Source organism: Salarias fasciatus, chromosome 4 (genome assembly GCF_902148845.1).
Source record: "Salarias fasciatus chromosome 4, fSalaFa1.1, whole genome shotgun sequence".
Lineage (NCBI taxonomy): Eukaryota > Metazoa > Chordata > Actinopteri > Blenniiformes > Blenniidae > Salarias > Salarias fasciatus.
Window position 1 is genome coordinate 21,894,054 of NC_043748.1, and position 15,856 is coordinate 21,909,909.

Genomic DNA, 15,856 nt, shown 5'->3' on the forward strand with positions numbered 1-15,856 from the left:
CCGCTCTCCGCCTCCGCTCAGAACTTATCAAACCGCTCGTTGAGAAATGTGAATTATCTGTTTCGTCGTGTTGTATGTTTTAGTGAAACCGGGTGAATTCTGCCGTTAATCTGCTGTTTCGCGGCGCCAGTTCTGGGTTTAGCGGTGAAAAACGAAGAGGGAGCGGCGGGCGCTGCTAGCCGGTTAGCCCGGCGTTTCTTGCTAGCTGGCTACGGAAGTTAGCGGGCTGCGGCTAACAGCTCGCCCGGAGGCGGCTCTCCTCTTCCGCGCATTTCCAGCCTCGTCTCCGGGGCTCCGCGGCTGGCGAACCGGCTCCGCTCACCGCGGCTCCTCCGATGTCCTCCTCGGTAGAAGTAATCCCAGTTCGAGGATGAGGAGAGCGGGTAGTCTGCGCTGAGCGGCTGCTTTCCGGAGGCTCTTTTGTTTTGACAAAGAACCGAGGAGCCGCTTTCTTTCTACTTCTCCCCCGGCGGAGGGCACTTCTCCTCCTCTCGCCCCTCCCGGGCCCGGGTCTCTTCTCCGATGGCCCCTCACAAGCAGGGCGGGAGCCACCAGGTGGGGTTCGGTTCTGGGGGGAAAGCCAATGGCGTGTACCAGCCGTCCTCCGCCGCCGCGGCTGCAGCCAAGAAGCCGAACATGCAGCTCCTCCAGGCGGACCACGAGCTGTTCCTGCAGGCCTTCGAGAGTGAGTCCCGTCTGGAGAACCAGGGAAACCAGATCAGAGAGAAACCGGAGAGATCAGGGTCCAGACTGTCACTTCAGGGCGCAGACAGGGGCTTCTGCAGTGTGTGTGTACAGCAGAATGTGTGTGTTACAGCCTGGTTGGCTCATTTTGTCCAGAGAGCAAATGAAAACCTTCTGAAATACTTGTTTTCAAGCAGGTGCAGTTATCAAAATTTATTGATCAATTTCAAAGTATTTCATGAAACAAGGACGGAGCCTCTTTAAAAGACTCAGATTTTACTCTGACCACCTGGATCTAGTTTTTCCCTTTAACCCGTCCTGCATAGCAAACCTGAATCTTTACAGATTAACTTTGAATATAACACCCTGGCTCTTAAATCCAGACCTGGACTTTTTCCTGCAAGATCTGACAAACACTTTACAGCAGAACTGGGTTTTATTGAAAGAAAGTCGACACGGATTCTTCAAACTTCTCTCCAAGACTCTTATAACTGAACTCTGGACTGTTGGGGAGAAGTAAACTGTCACGTGTTCGATTCTACAGCAGACTCTTTGAATGTGACCCAGAGTGTTCTTTAAACCAACCACGTCCTCTTAAAAATCCACCTGAAACCCTTAAACCAAACTCTGAAACAAAGAACTGTTCACTCAATTCAGCAACACGGAACTTGCTCGACCACAGGTCAAAGTATGAAAACATCAGCGTAACAACAACTCAATGGTGATTTGACACAAACTCAGGAGCAAGTTAACGTCGGTAGAACTGTTCAAAACCACCAAACTGTGAAGGGGAAAAGTGCTTCCTGTCTTAAAGGTACAGTTTGTAATTAAAGAGACATTTTCCAAAGTCAGCTGGTTGACTTCAGTCCAGTTAGTCCTGTTGTTCCACTTCATACCAGCAGGTGGAGCATTAATCCTCCTGAATTCGGTACAAGAACAGAAGAAGACCGGCTAAAGTTCTGCGTCTCACTGAATTTTCTTCCTTCACAGAGCCGACTCAGATCTACCGCTTCCTCCGCACCAGGAACCTGATCGCGGTGAGTCTCAGATGAGTGTGTGTGAGGAGATAAGATCAGACGTGGGCGTGTCCTGCAGCGTGCTCACCCTGTGCCCTCTGCTCCCCGTCAGCCCATCTTCCTGCACAGGACGCTCACTTACATGTCGCACAGAAACTCCAGGAGCAACGCCAAGAGGTAGGACGACCTTTCACCTCTCTGGACTGTGCAGAATCGGAGCTGCTGTGTGTGTTTGAAAGGTAGTGTTATGGAGTGTGTAGAAAACGGGTCAACCGTCAGCGGGAGTGAAAGTGAAGCCACGTGTGAGCCGCTGGAGGCAGATGGGAGTCCGCCGGCTTTCAGTTACTCTGCTTTGCATACACACACACACACCACACAGCTGTGTGTGTGTCCTGATTAACCTACTCGCTCAGTCACTTATCAAATCACTGACTTACTGAGTTTACTTGAACATAAATCATGGAAATAAACTTCTGATGAACTTATTCACTCGCTGTTGGACACCTCAGAGATTGCTCTGAGCGCTGAAAACACAACTCTTTGGAAACTGTTAAGGTGGAACTTTTAGAAAACACTTTATCAATAAGGGAAAAGCTGCTCCTGATCCGATGCACGGCGGCCGTCGTGAACAGTCGTTGTGCACATGCTCAGTAGATGTCTGTGATCGGATCCTTCACCGTGTCTTCTTCACCGCTGGCGACTCGGTCGGAGGCGCTGGTTCTGTTAAATCCTGGTCTGAGGTGGAACGAGTCGGTTTGCTTCCTGCTGGAAGCCAGAGGAAGGAGCTGGCAGTGATTGTGTGCTCTCACAGCGTGAAAGAAGCCCAGCAGCGCTGCGTGTGACGGTTTAAAGACCTGCAGACTGACTTCAGAATGAGCCCACATCTTGAAGGTGTGTTGTGTGTGAGAGATGGGCCTCCAGCAGGCCCAGAGTCTGGAGACACGGAGCCAGAGGCTCTCCAGCTGTTTGTGATCACCGAGGCCCCAAAGCCGTCCTGCAGGAGCCCGGCGGGGGGGCAGGTGGCCCTCGCTACATGAAAGGACACGTGATCCTTAATGGCTCGTTACTGCGGCTGGAGGGAAATGTTCTGTGAAGCTGATCTGTGCTGCTGCGGCTCTCGGCCTCCGTCGGTCTGAGGCTGGAAAACAAAGCAGAAAGTCGTCGGTGGAGAGCTAAATGGTCTCTGACTGCTGGTGTCTGACAGGAAAAGCTCCAAGGTGGACAACCTGCTGTTCAAGGTGGAGAAGATGCGAGGAGAGCAGGAGACTCACAGGTACAGACACCAGAAACAAACCAACTTCAGGCCTCCACTGCTGCTTCAACCTGAAGGAAATGTCTCTTCTTCTTCTGCAGCTTGGCCTCAAACCTGCAGCTCACCTTCACCGGCTTCTTCCACAAAGCGGGTAGGTTCCTCCTGGGGCTGGACGATATGGCCCAAAGTTTTATCACGATATAGGTCATAATTTCGGTCGATATGATATAATTCCGATATCGATATAAATTACACAAAAGCCTCAGAAAAACTGTTGAGAATCATGTACATAATGTACTACCTGTAAAACTAGAAATTATCTATCCAGAAAGCTGCTCCAGGTATAACATTTTAGAAATAAAAACTACAATTGTTTACTTTTTTTTTTTTTTTTTTAGAAATATGAAGTCACTGTCAAATAAACTAAGTTTCACCTTTTTCAATATAAATAGCTTTAACTTTGCACTTAAATACAGTTATGTTATTGCTATGGATTCAAACAAAGCTGCTTCAACCAGGAAGAAAAATAAAAGTGCTCAGAATTACTGAGGTTAAGTACAGGATTACTTCAGGTTGTAGTGATTATGGTGACGCTGCAGCGAATCCCTGTACTGTTTTTTGTGGTGTTTGTCTTCACTGCAGCGTCTTGTAAATTGTCGACGGTCCCTGAACCCCGCAGCACCACGGCTGCTCATCGAAATCAATATTGTATCTGCTGCTTGATAGACAGATACTTTTAATAAAAATGAGCTTGTAGCCTGTCGTCCAGCTCACAGCGACGGGATGGAGGCTCCTCTGTGTGTCACTGACGTTCAGTTCAAGAGTTATTGAGACCGAAAGTCTGCATCTGTCAACATGCTGCTAACTTTACTGGACTGTTCAGTGAATGATATAATTTGTGGCCACGATTTATTATTTCATGGCCACAAATTAGCTTGTGGAAGCTTGTTCAGTCGCGTTTACATCACGAGTTCTCATTTTGGAGCTCAAACTCACCGCGGTGGAGCTTAGCGTGTAGCCTGAGCTGAGGATGGCCAGCTGTGGCCGTAGCCACTGTCTTGTGGCGCTTTCTGTTCGGCTTGAATCAGTGGCGCCGTGAAACGCATCCTGTAATGCACTGTATCGAAGATGGGTTTAAAACTCATATCACCGTTATTAAATAAAAATATACCGCGGTATATATTGATATGGAAATTTTGTCCAGCCCTCGTTCCTCCAACTCCTCCTCCTCCGCTCAGATGAACCTGGGTAACCTGGGTGTTGGAGGGATTAGGTGTTTTGTGGTTGTAGAAAGTCTTTCTCCCTGTTTGTTCAGGAAAACCGTCTCAGGACAGCGAGAACGAGCAGAACTCGGTGTCTCTGGAGGTGCTGCTGGTCAAAGTCTGCCACAAGAAGAGGAAGGTGGGTGCTGCAGCAGTTCCCTGTTCGCCGGGGGCGTCGGCCTGAGCCGACCCCTGAGCCTGACCTCTGACCCCCCGCCAGGACGTGAGCTGCCCGGTGAAGCAGGTTCCCACGGGGAAGAAGCAGGTGCCGCTGAACCCCGACCCCGGCGCCGGCGTCCCGGCCAAGGCGGTCGCGGCGCCGTCGCTCCTGGTGCCCAGCAGCGAGTTCGAGCCCAGCAACTCCCACATGGTCAAGTCCTACTCGCTGCTGTTCCGGGTGTCCAGGCCCGGCTGTGCCCGGCCGCCCGTCAACGGCCTGGCCAACGGGGAGAACCACTACAGCAGAGGCGAGCGGCGCGCACACACACACACACACACACACACACACACACACACACACACACCCGTGAGACCAACACTTTAATCTGAGCCAATCCGTTGGATTACTGCTGTGTTTCAGATTATTCAGAGGACGTGGTGAACAGGAAGAGGAGGAGCTCCGCCCTCAGAGACGAGGCCGAGACCACGTTCGTGGCTCAGATGACGGTGTTCGATAAGAACAGGTGCCGTGTGTGTTTGTGTGTGTCTGTGTGTGTGTGGCGTCTGGACACTGAGTTGTGGTTTTGGTTCTCAGGCGGCTGCAGCTGCTGGACGGAGAATACGAGGTGTCCATGCAGGAGATGGAGGACTGTCCCGTCAGCAAGAAGAGGGCCACCTGGGAGACCATCCTGGACGGGAAGGTGGGTGACGAGCTCCGCCTCCTGGAGGGGGGCGGAGCTCTGCAGGCTTCATCCAGACCAGAACATGAGACAGAATGAACCGGGTTTTTCTGGTGAGTCTGTTCAAACGTGGAGTATTGACGCTCCTCTTCCTCCTCCTCCTCCTCCTCCTCCTCTCCTCCCCCCGCAGCGCCTCCCCCCCTTCGAGAGCTTCTCCCAGGGTCCCACGCTGCAGTTCACGCTGCGCTGGACCAGCGACTCCGCCGACAGATCCACGGCTCCGGTGGCCAAACCTCTGGCGACCCGCAACTCCGAGACCAACCAGGACCCCCGAGCCAGCACGCTGAGGGCCACACACCCCCCGGTCAGCACACACACACACGCGCACACACACACACCCCATCGTCTTTGTTCAAGTCGGTAACGTCTCTCGTCCCGCCTGCAGCCGTCAAAGAGCCTTTAAGCTCCGACGTCCAGACGCGAAGAGAGCAGATCTCAGCGGAACCTCGACAGAAGCTGCGGATCTTCTACCAGGTGGGTGCAGCCGGTACGACCCGGTCCGACCCGGTCCGGGAGCGGGCGGCGGTGGAATGACGCCCGTGCGTGTCTCCGTCTGCAGTTTCAGTACAATCAGAACACGCGGCAGCAGACGGAGGCCCGGGACGACCTGCACTGCCCCTGGTGCACGCTCAACTGCAGGAAGCTGTACAGCCTGCTCAAACACCTCAAGCTGTCGCACTCCCGCTTCATCTTCAACTACGTGGTGAGACCCGCCTCCTCGGCGCCGCGGCTCGGTCTTGATGTTGCGGCTGACGCCGGCCTGTCGCTCTCAGCCTCATCCCAAAGGAGCGAAGATCGAGGTGTCCATCAACGAGTGCTACGACGGCTCGTACGCCGGGAACCCCCAGGACATCCACAGCCAGCCCGGCTTCGCCTTCAGCAGGAACGGCCCCGTCAAGAGGACGGCCGTCACGCACGTGCTGGTCTGCAGGTAGGGCCCCGCCCCCCGACGCACGCCCCGCCCCCCTCCGCCGCTCTCTGAAGCCCCCGACTCCCCCCCCCCCCCCGCCCGCCCAGGCCCAAGAGGACGAAGCCCAGCCTGTCGGAGTTCCTGGAGCTGGAGGACGGCGAGCGCGAGCAGCAGCGCACGTACATCAGCGGACACAACCGGCTCTACTTCCACAGCGACTGCTGCCTGCCGCTGCGGCCGCAGGAGATGGAGGAGGACAGCGAGGACGAGCGGGACCCCGACTGGCTGAGGGAGAAGACGGTGAAGGTGGGTGAAGACGGCTCTCCGGAGAGGAAGCCGGAGCTCATCAGACCTTCAGAATAAAAGTCTCTGATCTCCAAACCTTCATCTTCACGCCGCTCTGTTTGGTCTCCTTACAGCAAATCGAGGAATTCACTGATGTGAACGAGGGCGAGAAGGAGATCATGAAGCTGTGGAACCTGCACGTCATGAAACACGGGTCTGTGTCTTTGAGACAATAAAACCCTTCAAAATAAGAGCCGAACAACCAAACTTCCTCTAACTGACACCCTGATGATAGAACATCTTCCTCCCTCGAACATCCAGATTATGGATCATTAGTAAATGTAATCTGGTACTCATCATGGGTACTTTTTCAGAGTTGTTTACCTGTTATTGAGATTAAGGGCCAATCCCAAGTCTACCCCTTTCCCCTCCCCCTCAGCCCTACCCCTGTGATATGCGCGTTCACGAGGCTTAAGCGCTATCCTAGTTCTACTTTTTGAATAGGGGTAGGGGAGAGGGGGAGGGCTGTTTCCCCCTTTCAGAGAAGTCTGCATCGATGCTCCCTATTCTCAAGAGGGGTAGTCAGAGTTTCACATAAAAAGTGCATTTGCTTCACTGTAATTTCTAGATATACTAGCGTGACAGTGTCCCAGTCATGGATTAACGTTTTAGCGCTGCGTAGCACCGTTTCTGATCATACATCAGTGTGTCCTGCTCCTGCAGGATAAAACTTTAGTGGGGGGGAGTGATGCCGAGCAATGCCGACGGCGCTCACTCATAGCGCGCCGCTGCTGCTCCGCGGCGCTCACTCGTACCGTCCAGCTCAATCGATTGAGCGCAACTGCTAATTAGGCGCAAACGCGGCGCTATTATTATTTTTCTTTTCATCCTCTCCGTTGTCCGGGCGCTGCAGATTTTAGCGCAGGCGGGGCGCCCGGACTGAAAAGGTCTGGCGGAAACCCTGTATATTTGTAACTTCTGAAGAGCACTAATCACTGTATCAATGTCATCTTTCATCATGTTTTTAACGTAATATGTTTGACACAGGGACCCCCGATGAAACCCGACTTCTGATGAGGGCCAAGGGGTGTCCCAATTCATAGTGCTGCAAAGACAGCCCCAGCCCTCAGCCCTGTTCTAAAAGGGGTAGGAGAGTGATAGGGGGTAGGGCCAAGGGCAGAGGGGTAGGGGGAAGGGGTAGAATTGGGATTGGCCCTAAGAGTAGAACTTCCTGCTGTTCTGACTTGGTTTTTTTTTTTTTTGTTCTGCTTCAGCTTCATTGCAGATAACCAGATGAACGAAGCCTGCCTGCTGTTCGCCGAGCATCACGCCGACGTGATCATCGGCCGCAGCCTGGGCCGCAACTTCCTGCTGCACCTGATCAGCATGCACGACTTCAACCTGATCAGCACCTCCACCATCGACCGCGCCATGGCCAGGCTCCGCCTCCTCCGGGGCCAGGGCGCCCGCGCCGAGGAGGGGGAGGAGGAAGAGGAGGAGGAGGAAGAGGACTGGGCCACGGCAGAGGAGTCCCAACCGGAACCCGATCCGGATCCGTCAGAGTTTAAATCCAGTGACGAGACCAGCAACGGCTGCTTCGACGAGCAAGACGGAGACGAGCCGGAGAGAATGAAGGCCCCGACAGAAACTCTTCTGAAGTGACTGACGAGAAACGGTGACGGCCAGAGGCCGCAAGAACAAACAGGACACACACACACACACACACACACTCTCACACTCGGTTACTGCAGGGATTCTCACAAACAAGACAAACTTTTTTTGATTGAGCAAAGTCGCTCTCTTTTCACTTTTCAGGAGTTTTCACCAGCTCGACGCGTCGGTCCCGTCAGGTTCAGAGGTGCTGCAGCAGCTGCTGCCTCTTCACACACACACACACACACACCACACACACACACACACAACTCACAGGCTTCCGGGAGTAGATCTCAGGGCTCCAAACGGGATATCACTGAGGGAGTCAATCCCTAAAGGGACCTCTTACGCTCCGCCCGGCCGGCCGGTCGCCCGTTTCTCTGCCTGAACAGAAATCCTGTTTGTCTCTCTGTGGGAGAAACGAACGTTCAGTATTACCGACATGCGACCCGGGCTTGTAATTTGACAGCAGTATCCTGGCCGACGTGTGCTGAAGCTGCGTCTCTTCACAGGTTTTATAAACCTGCTGCTTTTTAGTTAGCTTCAGTTTGGATGAGAACTTTAAAGAGTCAATCCTTCTGAACAGAACCAGGAAAAACCAAACAGGCGGATCAGAGATAAACTCAGTCTTGTTTCAGTGTTGAAATGCTTCTTCCAGTAAAACCGATCAAGTTGACCTTTGACCATGACAATTTTAATCTTTTTAACTGAGCTCAACTTCTGAGCTTGTAATTTGACACCAGCTTCGTAATTGTGTTGTGAATAAATCTCAGGAGCAACTTTCATAACTTGTTAATCATCTGACTTTCAAACATGGCGTTTAGCGCAGGAGCGACCGTCGCTGTAATTTGACACCAGCCTCGCACTTTGTGTTTGCAGCACAGATTATTTCAGAGCGTTGAAGGGCGTTCATCGCAGGAGAAGCTTTATTTCCAAACAGGGCAATCAGATAAATTAGCTGGATTATTTGAGGTGGTAATTTGACACCAGCCTCCTGCTGTTTGTCGGGATCATCAGTCTGCGGGAGACGCTCGACAGTTGGGTTATTAATGCAGGTAGTTTGACACCAGCCTCATGGTTACTATCTCAGCTTCTGTACATATTTTTTTTTAAAGCAGAAAAAAGATTCCGATGTGGCGTGTAATTTGACACTTTTGTTTTCTAAAAAATAAAAATGTAAAAAAAAAAAAAAGCGTAAAAGTTCCCCTTTAGGTTCCCCTCGTATGTACAGGGTTCTTTATTCAGTCCCATCGTATTTAAAGTGAAGGAAACCTGGTGCTTTATCTCGGGACTACTTTCAGGGGCGGATTGATACACATTGGTGCTGTTTCCGTTATGTAGATTTTGTATGTATTTCTTCTTCTTTGGGCTCCGAATCTGTTCCGAAGCTGCAGTTTGACCCCCGTCCTCGAACCGGTGACCCACGCAGTGCGCTCCACTGAACTACAGCACTCTGTGTGCTCGCACTTCCCAGTGTTGCTCCGCTGTGTGACTCCAAAGCGACCTCTACTGCCAGCACACGCCGTGACACGTGGACGATTCGCTGTTAAGCCCCGCCTCTTTTTACACAGCAAAAAAAAAAAAAAACAACAACCAAATGGGACGCAGCCGCGAGCCGAAGACTCGTGGATTTACTTTGTTATCTCCAAGGAGGGACTTTTTTAAAAGTTGGGAGTTGTTTTTGTTTTGAATCTTAATAAAAGTTTTAAAACAGCACGTCTGCAGAGTTTTTCAGGAAGTGGCTGATTTGATCCAGAAGCATCTGGATTCCCGGAGTTCCACAGGTTAATTCCACCGACAATCATCGGAGCGGAGCATCGGGGCGCCCACATGTACGGCCACGGCGCCCCCCACCCTGCGTCCGAGGCGGCCGCCTAGTTCGCCTATGCCTACAGCTGGCAATGGGGCTCTGTTAGGACTACTCTGAAAGCATCAGCAAAAATTAATTTCTCACCAGAATTATGCTGCAGCCATGACGCTTCATAGCTACAATTTATATTTTTATAGATTTTTTTCCACTTCAGCCATTTTAGATATTTCTGCAGTATTTATTAGCTCTACATTCCTAAACATACTGCTCACGATTCACAAGCTAGCATCATGAATTTTATATTCAACAAATCGAAAGTGTGTGACAAAACATGTAGTGAACAAATCAGCAATTTATTAGCTGAAACGGAAGTTTAGTCTGGTAACTCTGGAATGTCTTTGATTTAATGGGATCGTGAGGGACTGTATTTCAAAGGAGACAGAGCCCTCTAGTGGCCATATAGCGCAACTGCGATAGAGAAAGCTCACTAATCTCAGACGTCAGTTCTTCCCTAGTTAGGGTTGATCCATCAAAAAAAAAAACATTTTGTATTGTAATGATTGTTTTTTTACGCACTTTCGCATTATTTTGTTGTTTAATTTTGTAAAAACGCAGAAAATCTGAGGAACCATTCCGGAGCTTTAAGACTCGACTCTTTTCGTGAACCGGTTGATCTTTTCCGGGTCTGCAGAGTCAGCGTCCTGCGCTCGTGTTGTTTTGAACAGCTGACTTCCTCACGTGACTCCCTCCTCTTCCTCACTCTTTTCTCCACTCTTCTCGACGGGCAGACACTGCGCAGACACCGGAAACGGCACACCGGGAGCAGTGCACCGTTCGCCCCGCAGCTCGCCTCGGCTCTCGCTCCTCGGTGCGGAGGAACGCAGCGATGAAGAACCCGCTGCAAAAAGTCCGAGTTTTAACCTGACTCGGCTCCCGTTGTTTATGCAGCGCGGCGCTGCGTTAACGGTTAGATAACGTGAAGTTTCACTGTAATCTATGTCGTGAGGTGGATTAACTCAGTGCCGAATTAACCTCTGGATACCTTCCGTTGTTGCACATTTGTATTTTTCTCTGTCCTTGAGTTTAAGGAGTCAGAGCCTTGGTCGTCTTAAATCCACTGTTTTCTGAACGGAGTTTGGCATAGCTTGTTTGTTTGGCATACAGAGAAGAAAGGAAGTGGCTGCAGAAGTTTGTTGGTGCGAAATGCTGATCTAGAGCTCTGCTTTAGACTTCAGCAAGGAGTTCAAAGGTGAAAGTCGGCTGCTGCACCCACACTGATCCCATCCAGGGCCAAACATCAATCTGCAACCTCCCAGAGCAACACAGGTAATCTTTACTAATCTGTATTAATCTGTACTCCTGGAGTGCTTTTAAACATACTCGAGGAAGAGCAGAAAGTAGTCAACTGGAAGATATTGTGTCACAAAACCTATGCAACAAATTATGGATTATGGTTAACAGACAGTTGATTGTGGTTGCTGACTGAGAGGAGCGCTTGGTTTGGTTGCTGTTGTGTTCCAGGTGTCTGAAGCGGAGCGGGTGGAGTTTACTGTGAGCAGATCTTTATCTCCTGCTTTCAAAAGAAAAGAAAAATAAGGACGAGATGCCGTCAAACAAATCTGTGTCTGACGCTCCGATCACCCAGTTCGTCAACTGCAGGATCCTGAGAGAACACAAGTTACAGAGGTACACACACGTTACAACGGCACACACACACTACAGAGGTACACACACGTTACAACGGCACACACACACACACACACACTACAGAGGTACACACACATCACAGAGGTACAAACACAGTATACACACATTACAACAGTGACATGACAGAGGTACAGACACACACACACACACACACACACACACACACACACACACACACACACACACTAAGGTATATGTACATGTGCACCAGTGTGTGTGTGTGTGTGTGTGTGTGTGTGTGTGTGTGTGTGTGTGTGTGTTGCAGAGAGGACCTGTGGGTGCGCGAGGGGAAGATTCTGGACCCAGAGAAGCTGTTCTTTGATGAGCAGGGCTACGCAGACACACGGGTGGACTGTGAAGGCAGCATCATGGCCCCGGGCTTCATCGACACGCAGATCAACGGTACACACACACACACACACACACACACACACAAACACACACTCTACAGATCTTTAATTCCATATCCTGTTTCATCACTCAGCGACTGAACTCTTCTGCTGGTCAGATCTGTCAGAGCTGCTGATATAACCAGAGACTGTCTGTTTCTGATCGTTCGCACCTGATTGAATTCAGTTTCACCACTGAAGGAGTCATTTCTCTGATCTATGCTGATGGAGCTGAAGGGGTCAGAGGTCAGAGTCTGTAGAAGCCGATCCGCCTCAGTGAGGCCGACGAGTCGATCGTCAGAGACTCTGTCCGACTCCTTATCTGAGCGTTTTATCGGCTGTGGACTGGAAAACAAACATCTTCCTGCTTCAGCTGACAGAGCAGGAGCGACGTGGCGCTCTGGAGGTGTCTGCATAGGGACTGCTTAGATTTACACTGTGTGTGTGTGTGTGTGTGTGTGTGTGTGTGTGTGTGTGTGTACGGGTTTTTCTATGCTTGTGGGGACCAAATGTCCCCACAAGGATAGGAAAACCTGGCACGATGTGCCTCGTGGGGACATTTTTTGGGTCCCCATGAGGGGAAACAGTGTTTTCTTGACCATGTTGTTGTTACTGAAAAAAGTAAAAGTGCAAAAACATTTCTTGAGGGCTACGCTTTGTTTTGGTGTGGGTTAGGGTCAGGGTTAGGAGTTAGACATGAATGGGAGTCAATGGAAGGTCCCCACAAGGATAGAAATACAAACCTGTTTGTGTGTGTGTGTGTGTGTGTGTGTGTGTGTGTGTGTGTGTGTGTGTGTGTGTGTGTGTGTGCGTGCGCAGGTGGTTATGGGATGGACTTCTCGCAGCCGTCTGACGACGTCAACGCCGGAATTTCCTTTGTGGCGAAAAAGATCCTGGAACATGGCGTGACGTCCTTCTGTCCTACGCTGGTCACCTCCCCTCCCGCCGTCTACCACAAGGTGACACACACACACACACACACACACACACACACACACACACACACACACACACACACACACACACACACACACACACACACACACACACACACACACGCTCAGAGCTGAAGAGGATGGTGTGTTTCAGGTGCTGCCTCAGATCAAGGCTCACAGCGGGGGGCAGCATGGAGCCGGGGTTCTGGGTGAGTCTGAGCCGATTGACGAAAATACTGAAAATTACCACAGATCAGTCCATACCATGAGGCTTCATGAAGCCTCATGGTATGGTGTGTGTGTGTGTGTGTGTGTGTGTGTGTGTGTGTGTGTGTGTGTGCGTGTGTGTACCAGGGGTCCACCTGGAGGGTCCGTTCATCAGCTCGGAGAAGAAGGGAGCCCACCCGGAGAAGTACCTGCGTACCTTCCAGTCCGGAGGCATGGCTGACCTGACGGAGACCTACGGCAGCCTGGACAACGTTACCGTGGTAACGCTGGCTCCCGAGCTGGCCGGCAGCCAATCGGTGGTGAGGGAGCTCAGCGCCAGGGGCGTGACCGTGTCTCTAGGTGAGCTTCCACTGCAAACACCTTCAACAAGAAGCTGATCAGACTGAAGTTAGAGGAGGAAGATGCTCTGACGTCTGGGTCTCGGTGGGATTCAGCTGAGGTCACGTCTCCGGTCTGGTCTGGTCTGGTTTCCGGCTGCAGGTCACTCGGTGGCGAACCTTTCTCAGGCCGAAGACGCCGTCCAGCACGGCGCGTCCTTCATCACTCACCTGTTCAACGCCATGCTGCCTGTAAGCCCCTCCCACTCTCGCCGCCCCCTCTGATGCTGATCTGGACCAGAAACGTGACGTTCCTGTTCTGTCTGGTCCAGTTCCACCACCGGGACCCGGGAATCGTGGGCCTGCTGACCAGCGACCGGATCCCGCCGGGCCGGACGGTGTTTTACGGGATGATCGCCGACGGGATCCACACCAACCCGGCGGCGCTGCGGATCGCCCACAGAGCCCACCCCTCAGGTGGGCGTGTCCTCCGCTCTGTCCTTCCCTCTGGAAGTCGGCGGCGGGTTAAAGGCGTCTCTCTGCTGTCGGCCCGTCTCGTTGTGTCCCCAGGCCTGGTTCTGGTGACGGACGCCATCACGGCCATGGGTCTGCCGCCCGGCCGCCACACCCTGGGCCAGCAGGTCATCGAGATCCAGGGTCTGCACGCCTACGTGGCAGGTCTGCGCCCGTCCCGGGCCCTCCGCCGCCATGTGCTTGTTGTCTTCTCGTCTCAAACGGTTCTCGCTCCGCTTCAGGAACCAAGACGCTGTGCGGCAGCATCGCCACCATGGACATGTGTGTGCGGCACTTCAAGCAGGCGTCAGGTCAGAGCCGCTGCGGGACGTTCAGCGCTGAGGTGAAACCCTGTCGGGTCCTGACCCCCGTCTCGTCCTGACCCCCCCCCCCCCCCCCCCCCCCCCCCCGTGTTGCCCCGCCCCCGCAGGCTGCAGCATGGAGGAAGCTCTGGAGGCCGCCGCGTTGCACCCGGCCCAGCTGCTGGGAATCAGCCACACCAAAGGGAAGCTGGACTACGGCGCCGACGCAGGTCAGGCTGGAGCAGCGTGAAATTCCACATGTCCACTAGGTGGCAGTTGTGAGTCCAGACTGACCGGTCTGGTTTTCCTCCATCTGTTACAAAGAATTTAGTAACTTCCTCCTTTGCAGCCTTTCAGATCTGATCCTTCAGATGTCCTGGAGATGAGTTAGATCAGATGAGTTCATTTCATTTGAACATTAAATCTCACTGAGTTTTATTTCTAAGTCAAAACAAAAGACACAAAGACAGGAAAACACCACACAAAGGAGGTGGTTTAAGCTTAAATAAACCAAAATACTCACTAAAATGAATTATTATACCTATTATATTATTTGTATCATGTGAAATACTTACAGCACATACAGAACCACTCAGTGGAACGTTATAGATTCTTGTTGTTTTTGCAGCTTTGAACCAGGAAGTAAATTAACAAAGTAAAGGTACTGAAGAATAAGAGATTTCAGTCTGTACCGTCCAGGTGTGTGAATACTGGAGCCTTTCTCTTCCAGACCTGGTCCTCCTGGATGACGCTCTGAATGTGAAGTCCACCTTCATCTCTGGAGAGAAGGTTTGGTCCAGAACACCATAGAAGAAGAAGAAGAAGACGCTGGGAGCCGCTGTGCCTTCATACAAAGCAATCCAGACACTCCGCCTTTCATTCTCATGTTTTTGGATTAAACTGCTTTAAATAATTCGGTGTGGTTTGGATTTCTGTGTGGAAAAACTCAAACTGTGAGATTCTGTCCTTCTCCGGCCTCTTCCTGAGCGGTGGCCACGTGTTGACCCTCATTTCACCGCTGGTTGTTTAGATGGAGTCTGAGAACAACCTGGGTTGTTTAAAGTTGCTGTTTACAGCCTGGTCTGAAGAGGAGAGACGGCGTCTTTCCGTCTGACATCCTGCTTCTTCTCATCTATTTTGGAGTTTTTTTAAGATAATGATTTTTGTTTTGTGTATTTGTTGTTGTGTTGCAGTGTTTGTGTCTTTTCATGGTTGTTTTGCGATTTTTTTTTTTTTTTGGTTCGTAGTTTTTTGTAGTTATTCTTAATTTTTTTGTTGTTGGTGTTTTTATTGATTCTTTTCTCGTTTTGTTGTTTCAATGCATTTAGTGTTTACTTTGTCTTTTCGTGGTTGTTTTTTGTACTTTTGTTTGTTTTTCAGGGTTTTTTGTGCAGTTTTTAAAATTTCTTTTCTTATTTTGTCTTCATTTTAATAATTTGTTGTTATATTGTCTTGTCCTGGTAGTTTTGATCCGGTTTGTATTTGCTTTGTGTCCTGTCTTTTGGTTATTATAGGTCTTGGATGTTGTTGTCCTTTCATGCTGGTTTCAGTCCTGCTCAGCTGAAGTGTTAATTTTATTAATGATAGATGAGCCGATGGAGTCTGGGGGATTTTATTGTGACTGTGCTGTGAGGAAGCAGCTGCTGTTCCGTGCAGCTTTCCGCCGGTGATACCGGGAAGAGGAGGAGGAGGAA

The 15,856-nt window shown here is 51.1% G+C and overlaps 2 protein-coding genes across 2 annotated transcripts; both read left to right on the forward strand.

Moving 5' to 3' along the window:
- Positions 1-9,571, forward strand: LOC115387029 (polycomb protein suz12-B-like). Its single transcript, XM_030089555.1, has 16 exons — positions 1-685; positions 1,675-1,721; positions 1,813-1,877; positions 2,905-2,973; positions 3,054-3,103; positions 4,268-4,353; positions 4,435-4,681; positions 4,795-4,897; positions 4,969-5,074; positions 5,244-5,417; positions 5,498-5,587; positions 5,673-5,816; positions 5,887-6,044; positions 6,131-6,329; positions 6,443-6,522; positions 7,583-9,571. The coding sequence occupies exons 1-16, from the start codon at positions 523-525 to the stop codon at positions 7,968-7,970; spliced, it is 2,169 nt and encodes a 722-aa protein (XP_029945415.1). The 5' UTR covers positions 1-522; the 3' UTR covers positions 7,971-9,571.
- A 973-nt stretch (positions 9,572-10,544) lies between these two features.
- Positions 10,545-15,071, forward strand: amdhd2 (amidohydrolase domain containing 2). Its single transcript, XM_030089591.1, has 12 exons — positions 10,545-11,097; positions 11,293-11,457; positions 11,744-11,880; positions 12,687-12,826; positions 12,957-13,011; positions 13,157-13,369; positions 13,511-13,599; positions 13,680-13,824; positions 13,918-14,025; positions 14,103-14,171; positions 14,291-14,392; positions 14,893-15,071. Exons 2-12 carry the CDS (start codon positions 11,375-11,377, stop codon positions 14,970-14,972), a joined length of 1,221 nt encoding a protein of 406 aa, XP_029945451.1. The 5' UTR covers positions 10,545-11,097; positions 11,293-11,374; the 3' UTR covers positions 14,973-15,071.
- Positions 15,072-15,856: the final 785 nt, after the last annotated feature.